At 38.5% G+C, this 9,753-nt stretch overlaps 2 protein-coding genes across 2 annotated transcripts in view; one reads left to right on the top strand and one right to left on the bottom strand.

The window, feature by feature from the left end:
• Positions 1-2,665: 2,665 nt before the first annotated feature.
• Positions 2,666-7,785, bottom strand: KBTBD8 (kelch repeat and BTB (POZ) domain containing 8). Its single transcript, XM_009996906.1, has 3 exons — positions 7,580-7,785; positions 5,855-6,969; positions 2,666-3,334 (listed from the first exon to the last, which is right to left on the bottom strand). Exons 1-3 carry the CDS (start codon positions 7,726-7,728, stop codon positions 2,871-2,873), a joined length of 1,728 nt encoding a protein of 575 aa, XP_009995208.1. The 5' UTR covers positions 7,729-7,785; the 3' UTR covers positions 2,666-2,870.
• Positions 7,786-8,270: 485 nt separating this feature from the next.
• The window catches only part of LRIG1 (leucine-rich repeats and immunoglobulin-like domains 1), a 195,501-nt gene continuing 194,018 nt past the window's right edge, over positions 8,271-9,753 (top strand). The window contains 1 exon segment of the mRNA XM_009996944.1: positions 8,271-8,308. Within this exon segment, the coding sequence (XP_009995246.1) occupies positions 8,271-8,308 (38 nt within the window).

The following is a 9,753-nucleotide window of genomic DNA, read 5'->3' on the forward strand; positions in this document are numbered from 1 at the left end:
ATAAAGGGAAATAACTGAATGCAGAAAAAATACCAAGTGGGGAAAATGTACAGATCACTGTTTAAATATTATCAGTACCTTTGGTGCAATCAGGTCTTGTTTTGTGCTGTGTGAGTTTATCTAAGCCTGACTCTAAAGCAAAATTTGACCAGGAATCTGGCTCTCATCAAAACATAGAAGCATTTTAAGAATTGGCAAAATGTCACAGCTACATTACTGTCTCAACAAACTCCTCATGCAAAAGATTCAGTATATTCTACTCCCACGGCAAGTTCCAGGATTTAGCTTTTAAACACATTACAGACTTGGATCACACCCTCAGTTTGAATGGTTAAACAGAATGGAGATCTTCGTACTTTAGTGCAGATAAACAAAATTAACAAACCTACTGCAGAATGAACCACAGCATATTGTACTTCTATACATCACATGACCAGTCAATTGCTAACTCAATTCTATTTCATAGTTTCAAGTAATATATTGAAATTTGTTCTACTAAATAAATATAGAAGATTGTCAAAAAGCAGCAAGAATTCTTGTAAATACTCAAACAAGCTTAAAAAAAACAAACAAAAACAATTTTTTAAAAAAAGTTACATAACACTTTGCAAAAAAAATAATAAAAATGGTTTTACACACAAATGCAACACTGCTAGGGAGGGTGCTTCAGAAAGTTTGCAGCTAGAGGCCTACAACAGAGCAAGGAGAGCTAGCCAAGGACCAAGGATAATTGGAAAAATGAAATGAGTTGTACTTTAAAAAAAACCATCTCTTCTTCTTGGCTATGGATCTATGTAAAATAGGATCCAGAAGAATAAACAAAGAAACAACACACCTCAACACTGTTGGAAAATGCAGTTTTAGCAAGAATTATCAACTTCAGGAAAGAAAAATGAAAATTCAGGTGCTCACATTGGAAAGAAGCGGTTTGGTGAATCTCAGGAAGATGAGGTATGTAATGCAAAGAGGCTTCTTTATTTTTTTCCTTTTCATTTCACAGTTTTTTTAATTTGTTTTTGCCTTTTAAACATTTTGTGCAAGAGTTAAGAAATAGAACCAGGAAAGTATTTTTGTGTATTAGGAAGATTCCACTGGGGAACAGTAAGACCACATAGTAAACGAACATTATCCAAATCCTCAGCCATGCCAGGGGGATAAACAATGAGCTAAATATTTGGCTTCCTGAAATATCAGCTGTTAAGCCAGATAATGGTAAGCACTTACAGCCAGTGATGGCCACTGCCATTTCAAGTTAACTGGTTTAGTTAGGTCAATTTAAGTAAATAGGAAAGAGTAAGATAACGTAATCGCAGCTCTGCAAAAAATGAGAGCTGTAACAAATCAAACCTGGCAAGTTACAGCTGATGTGCTGTAGGATTCATCTTCTCCCTTTTAAATCCAGTTTTCACTACTGAAGTAGAGGCTGAACTTTGAACATATTTACTTCTTTGAAAATAAGCAAAATGTTAAATACATAGAGAAAAGTGTTGCAATCCATTGGATTCTTATTCTATATTTCCATCTAGGATTTCTTAAACCATGGGATTCTTATTGTCAAATTTGCTTTAACACACTGGATAATGAAGACAGCTCAGTAGTGCAAATTTTCACATTATAGATCAGGCTGAAACAGAAGGTATTTGAGGGCTCGACTGCAGGGAGAAAAGAAAAACAACTTGTAAAGTTGTGCGACACTTTTCCAAATCACTGGAGCATGTGCCAATTCTGCACACAGCACTGTACTGTGGTGGAGGCAGAATGAACACTCCACACAGAAAGAAAAAAAAAAGAATCCATATTATTAAGGCCATATCCTGTCACCACTCTGTGCAAGAATACCACTGCAGTAAAAATGTTATGTTAAAAAAGACAATATGATGACAGGACAAGGCCTGAAGACAGACACACACTCCATGAAAAAGAACAGGCTGTCTTAAACAGTAGCATAAGGCTAGCCCATTTCACACAAACAAGTATTAAAAATGTACTAGCACCATCAACTTTTGGGTTAAAGCCCTTTAGGGGACAAAAAAAAAAAAAAAGGTTGGAGCAGTGTTAAAAAAATTTTTTACAGCACTACATCTAAGTGGCAAAAACTAGGTGTTGGGATTTTTTTCTCCCTGCCACCATTAAGCTCAATTTTAACAAAAATCCAGTTAGGAAGTGGTTCAGTAATCTGAATAGACCTCCACCTGAGGTAAAGTTACTCCATGATCCAATTCTGACTTGAGTTTTTCTCCCAAATTGTAGTGCACAAACAACGTCACAAACATCTTAGCAGACTTCAAAAACAGTACAAAAAAAAAATAATCATTATGAATCAGGATCTACCATTTCTCTATGTAACTTCATTCTAAAATTAAAAAAAACAACAAACAACCCAAACCAAAATCAGTGATATTGCCTCAAATTTTACCCGTATTTTAAAAAAAAAGAGAGAAAAAAAGAAAAGTCACTTCAAAGCATCTTGCACATCCTTAGCTATTAATGCTAGATTTTCTTCCACTGTAGTGCATAGTTATCCTGGCTCTTCCACTTAATTTGCTCTTACCACAAAAAACACCCCTCTAGTATGGCATGATTAAGTGTTTACCAGAAAAAAAAAAATGTTGATAATTGCACTTTGTAACCTCCTTCTCATTTCTCAGGAAAATATCAGTAAATATGAAACTGAACCAGTAATTCCCTCCCCAGACTGCAACCTTTAAAGAGCACCCATCCCCATACACAAAAAACTGTCTGTTTCAGCTTACAATAAATACTGACAGAATTTCTTTGTTTTCTTTAAGACATGTTTTCTCTAGCATCAGATTACCACTGAAATCACTAAGGCTTGTTACTGGAAAAGAAAAAAAAAAAAAAAAAAGAAATTAAATAACTTTCTGAAGACACTGTGGATACAATTTAGCAACAACACATTCAAAATGCCGGCCTAAATCCCAGAGCCTGTCTGGAGTCTCGTACACTTTTTGCCATTGGTCAGTAACCTCATCATACTGGTAGAGTGAATTCTTCCTGCTGGTTCTGAAAACATGTTCTTCAACAGTGACTTGAGTAGCTCTGACAAACAGATGGAGTTTGTTTTTGAGGAGTACAAGTTTTATATAGGGATTAATGGACTGATCACAGGGAAAGTCTTTTTTTCGAGTCCACTTGTTTTGCTCAATGTCATAGGCCTCTACGGTAAACATACGTTGATGGTTTCCACAGGTTCCAGCTATGTAGTAGATGGAGTCATTGTACACAGTTGCCAAGCCTTGGATTCTAGGCACAGTCATTGGGGTCAAAAATCCCCAGTAATCCTTCTGAGGATCATAGCAGAGAAAAAATTCCCCTGAAAAGAGAGAGGAAAAATAAAACATAACTTATGCCTCATTTCCAGAACAGCAATTCCACAGCTACTAAGCTTTCAGGTATGTTCTTCCACAGACAGAAATGGCTTACCAACTTGATCCCAGAATGAAAAACCTAGGATCATCACCTGGTTTCCTCCAAGTGCATTACAAAAATATCAGTAGCATGAGTAAAAACTACTGGGGAGTTTCTATTGCAGCTGAAAAAGGGGGAATTTGAAGCATATCAGAAATACAATGCTTTACATATTTCCTGGCTATTTCTAAACCATGCTGAATAAGGTCAGACAAAACCTTTCAGGATTCCACTCCTGAAATGCCTGAAATATTTGTCTGTTCTTTAACACCTTCACAACACGATACCTACAGACCATGGAGTCTCAGAATTCCATGCTTGCAAGTTGTTAAATCTGAGCCAGTAATTGTGTCTTGTACTGCACATGGATTTTGAAGCTACTCATATCAGGTGGCTGGGTTACAAGTTTGGGTTGATTTGTTTAAAAGGATGCCAGGTGAACACTTGCATGAAGCTACTGATTCATCGTTAGTTTTGTGATTAGATTATAAAACACCTCTTCTGTTGACTGCACAAAGTCACAACTACAGACTGCAGATAATGGCAGTTCAGATGAAAGCTCATGCTCTGCAACCTTCATGAAAAGAACACGGATGAAGGCCACTTTGTCTTTTGTAAAGCCAAGGGGGAAAAAAGACCTAACATTTGCCAAACATTAGCATAATTCAAATCACATATAGCTTCACATCGCAATCTGAAGAGTTGTAACCAAGCTGCTGTGTAACCAACCACCTCAAGTTAACAAAGAATACAGTAATAAGGCAGTAAAATGGGTGGAACATAGTTTAAGATACTAAGTCTTACAGGTAATACATTTTTTGATTATTCTCTTTTGTTCCACAGTGCAACCTCCTATAACTGACACTTGTGTTCCCTTGGCATTTTAACACTCTTATCAAGTTTTATGGACTACTTCAAAATTATGAGCTTTCTCTAGAAAAAAAAATGATTGGAAGTTAACATTTTTGTACCACTTCAGTGCAACTCAATCAAGGTTTTATCTACCACACTCAAACAAAAAAGCTGCCTATTTTCCATAATTCAAATCTTCCCAATTTGCTGGTTAGCACAGTGAAGCAGCTTGTTTATTTATGTGAGCATTGAGTTGTCATTTAAACCACTGAAGCACAGAATTAGTGCAGCTAAAATTTGTAAACGAGATGCATTATTACTCGAAGGGTTATAATAACAGCTACTTTTTAGAATTTCTAAGAAACATTTAAATGATGAAGAAATACTCTACCAAGTGAAATATTCTTCAACATTCCTCTGAAACCACCCAAAGCAGATGTCTGACCCAACAGAATGGACAGATTGAGAGAACTTGCTAGTGTAACAGTTATTTAAAGCCACACCCAACCAGATCAAGCCTCACACAGCAGAAGAAAACTCCCACCCAATCATGCAGAAGCCCACCAGCCTCCCTGAGTGGCAAGAATGCAAGGTCAAGAAATTCAGTTGACCGCTTCTGTTAACTAACAATGACCTTCTATCCTGTTTCTTTCCTGCTGCCTACCTTTGCATGGAGAGTGACGCACAGAGGGAGCTGGTATGGATCTAAGATCCCGACTTCTGCAGGTGTTTACAAAAGTGGTTCTTAGCAAAACATCACCAAGACATCCCCTCCTCTTTTCTTTCCACTTCTTGGGACTACTACGACAGCCTCATGGACCAGTCTCAGCACTTTTAAGTGTGGACTGCTATATGGTTTGTGCATACTTATAAATACTTTTTTAATACAAGATCTCCACGAATAAAGGGAAGAATAAATTATTTTATCAATCCCTACCTTTTTATTAATTTAAGAAGCAATATCTAATACATCAACAAGTCTGATAATTTACTGTAAGAAAGGCTGTAAAGGCAGTACTACAGTTACTGACCGAAGAAACAGAGCTAACTAGAGACAGAGAAATTACCTTTCTTAGCTACCAGGGTGACTTCAAGAAGTAGGGTAGGGTGGGAAATGAAGGCCCACAGTGGCAAACTGAATTTTACAAGTCATCAAGAATACAGACACCAGGAATTTTCCCAGGTTTAGCTAAGCAAAATGCAAAATGCGTTTTCATAGAACAATACATTTTCTTCAACATTATTAAACCTTATTTATCTGTGTGAAATGCACTGAAGAATTTTCACAGTAAAATACTATACCGTTGACTTAGAACACCACCAAAACTGCCATTTGTGCAGTAACTCAATACTACAGCTTAGCGATACACTCCCAGAGCACAAGAACTCAAGCAGCAACCTCACTCTTCCTCACCCACTGCTCTCCCTTGTTTTCCCTCCCATCTCTTTGTCCAAGGGCACTCATTTAAATGTCCAGAAAACTGGGCTTTTCTAAGGTGCTTGAGAGGGCACAGACAGAATGAACAATCCCCACTTGCAATAAAACACCATAGAGTCAGTCAAACCACCTTACCCTGTAAAACATAGATGTTATCCTTATATTCCACAGCACTATGAAACTCCATTGCTACAGGCATTGGACAGACAGCCGTCCAACAGTTCTCCCGGCTGTCATAACACTCCACAGACTTGAGTGAGTTTCTCCCATCTCCTTCATAAACTCGACCACCTATTGCATACAGTTTACCACAGCAATGAACCAATTTGCAGCCTATCCTGGCTCGCAACAAAGGAGCTTTTGGGATCCACCTATTGCCAGAGTGATCATACATCCAAAAGTCACTCTCTGCTCTGTGGTCAATGGAGACCTCGCTGCTGCTTGGTCTGTAACCACCCGCAATATAAATATCATTATCAGGAGATACAAGAATTCCAACCTCCCTCAAGTCATTTGGTGGCTTGCATAGTTTAAACACTCTCCCTGTGACCGAATCTAAACAAGGCACTGTTTGCTTCTTTCCTGAGTGTTTGTGGGCAGCATCAAAGCATATGATCATTTCAGAAGCGGTCATTCCAAGCCGTTGCGTGTAGCCATTGGCACTAGGTTGTCCCTTTTGTACACAGCTTTTGGCCATAGCCTGTGCAAACATGGGAGGGATTTTCTCTAAAAATGTCTCTTCCAACAGAGGCATACGGATGCATTTGGCAAATATTTCTGGAAGGTGCACTTCTCTCTTATGTTGTTCGTGCTCAAACCACCTTATAATGCTGTCATAAACATGTTCTTCTTTGTCTACATTTAAATCATCACTGTCGAGGATACTTATCAGTTGGTCTTTTCTCAGCTGAAGAAATTCTTGCTCTTTGGTGACACTCAGGAACTTTTTACGGATGTAGTCTTGTGACCTGTCTTTGAGTTCCTGATGGCCGTAGTGATCAGCAAAGATAAACACCCCAATGGAGTTCTGTGGGTCCAGATGACTGATCATGTATTTAGCACACTGGTCTTGTATGGAAGGGATCTGGAAGATACTGGCTGCAGTGAACAAAGCTTGAACGTTGGCCTCTGTCAGCATTACTCTGGAGGTATATGCATAGTTCAACACTAAATGCATTGACTCTGCTTCAACACCAACTATACGAACTTCCTTCTGGGTGCTCTCTGTAAGGCCGCTAGTGAACATAGATCTACAACAGAAAATGTTCAGCAGTTTATTTGTGGTTGCATTAAGAAATGAAATTATATTGTACAGCTCATCCAGATATATGTGCCCACACATCAGCACGAAGAGCGTTTACCCTGTTTGGGTACCTAAATTTAAGGGACTTCTAGACTTACTGAAACAAAAGAGACAAGCTGTGATGTCTTGCTTAATTACCTCACTAACCCCATATTAAAATTGAGTGTACAACTAAAGCTCTTAGCATATCCAAGTCTTTGCACTCAGCTTTCAACATGTTATTTCATATGCACAATCTAGCATGTCATAATATTTAACCTGAAAAAGGAAACAAGCAGTTTAACTATGCTGTTACTGTATCCAAGATAACCTCAATAGTAGAGGCACTTATTTTTTTAAACCATGTGACATTTTTTTCAATGAAACTCTCCTTTGACAAACAGACACTGATAATTCATTGACTTTAAGAAAAAAATAATCTTTACTTACTAGGTGCATGATAGTATTGATAATTACATGGAATATTAATATCAGTGTGATTTTTTTCTAATTTTCATTTAATGAAAATAAGTTCTAATTCTACTATTGGTCACCACCAGAACAACAGACTATTGTACCTGAAATAAGGACTGATTGCAGCAAGAACATTCCTATGACAGGAGAATGTTTTCCCATGATCCACTTCCACTACAATATCTGTCAGTTGTCCTTCATCATACATGGTTTTAAGCTGTTGAAGAATACTACAGGCATGGAAGGGGTCCATCCCACTGCTGACTGTGTTTGCAGAAGGAATTCCGTTCAGCGTTTGTGAAAACTTACTTGGTTCTACAAAACAAAATTGAAACTGTTTAACAAAAAAAACCCCACAATCCTCAAAACACACACACCCCAAAAAGCCCCATTCATGAACAAGAATTATCACAAATTCATATTCCATGCTTCCTCATTGTCACCATCCATCAATAGCAAGTCTAAAAAAGTCAAGGGTGAGTAAAGACAAAGATACCTCAATTACTTTATTTCTCCTTGTCCCAATATACATGTAGGCTACTGTTTAACCTATAAAATCATATCCATTAATATTGAGGGGAAAAAATATATCATTCATTGTTTATATTTACTACATATCACTGGAAAGAAAGTAAATTCAGTCAAGAATCACAATGCTCACTAACTTATAAATCAGGGAAAGCAAAGAATGCAGAGGAATAAAATAAGCCCCCAGCCTACATCACCATCACACGTCAGTGTGTTCGTACTTAACTTCCCACTGAAACAGGAACTGGCTATTAACTCATACGAGTGATGGTTAATAATGTAGAGTCAGAAAAAACAGCCCTCCAGTAAGTATGTTGGGCAACAAACTTCAATTCACATGGATTTGCATACACAGTTACATGTTTTTCTTTGCAAATTAAGTGCGATTACCATTTTTAATTAGTTACATACGAAGGAGTTTGCGTCTCATTGTGAAAACATATGAAGTGGAGCACATGCTCCTAAGCACCATGTGATTTGCCTCCCCAAGTAAATCCCAAAGTGAAAATTGAGCAATATCTCAAGCACAGAAAAACGTGTTTCGTAACAGCAGCAAAACTTTTACGCAACAACAACAACAACAAAAGAAACTCAAAGGGAAAAACATGAGGTGGTAAGAGCTGCAAATCAGGTAAAGCTGCTGACTGCCACAGAGAACGCTTCCAACAAATTTTGGGCAACACAAAGGGGCAAAGAGGATAGGACACAACAATGCAGCTGATGAATAGGAGATTTAAATTCTAACTCGTGGTGATATACAGCAGTCACACTTTGTCTTACTCAGAATTCAGACACAGCTTTGAGCACAGTCACAATTAAATCAGGAGGGATCTGCTGTTGGGCATGCAATTCCCACGGCTGGCTTGGGGCCAAATATTGTCAATGTCTCTTCAAAGTACTGTTAGGAAAAGTCTTCAAAACACTTATTTCTTTCCAAAGGCAATAGTAAATACTTAAAAGTAACATCTACAACAGTTGAGCTTACTTTATCACAGTAACTTGAAAGCCAACATCCAAAACTAACCAATCATTAGGGAACAGGAGAATTAGGGAACAATGTTAAACACACTACCAGCAAATTCCAAGTAAATAATACATTGCTATATCACTTACAAGGTTTCCTACCTAGCAAAGCTTTGATTACAAGAAAATTTTGATGAAGCTATTGTTGCAAAAGAGTTTCATTTATTATTATAACAGTGAAAAAGAAGTTTGTAACAGTTCTTGTCTGATCTTGCCAGTCACTCAGGCAAAGCACTCAGCTTGCAGCCCTGGGGGACTCAACCCAGAACAAACACTGATCCCCATATTCCAGGTTTTCTATTTAATCCTTGACATTATCTACACTGCAGTTTTCACCCTGTAACACCCTCCCCAGTCATTTTCATCACCTTCACTTTCTCTCTCCCACCCCAGGCATTTTTCTCCTCTATTAATATTCCTTTCACTTGCACCTCAATATGTTAACTCTGCCCCCAAGCATCACCCCTAAATACTCTCCACATTAATTCCTCAGACAACCATCTCTTCTCCACTCCCCACACATCACCCTTCCTGGCAGCCTTTCATCACAGAAAGCCCCTCTCCACCCCCTCAGCTCTGCTCCCCTCACAGACCCAGGGGTGTCCCTCACGGGGAACCCTCCTCCCACCCTAACAAAGCACGGAGCCACCGCACACCCCCCCTCACAGCCCACCCTCCCCACCCACCAGTGACGCCCCACACCGCAGACCCCTCACCCAAGCACCCC

The sequence above is a fragment of the Chaetura pelagica genome, unplaced genomic scaffold, assembly GCF_000747805.2.
Source record: "Chaetura pelagica isolate M959 unplaced genomic scaffold, ChaPel_1.0 scaffold24, whole genome shotgun sequence".
NCBI lineage: Eukaryota > Metazoa > Chordata > Aves > Apodiformes > Apodidae > Chaetura > Chaetura pelagica.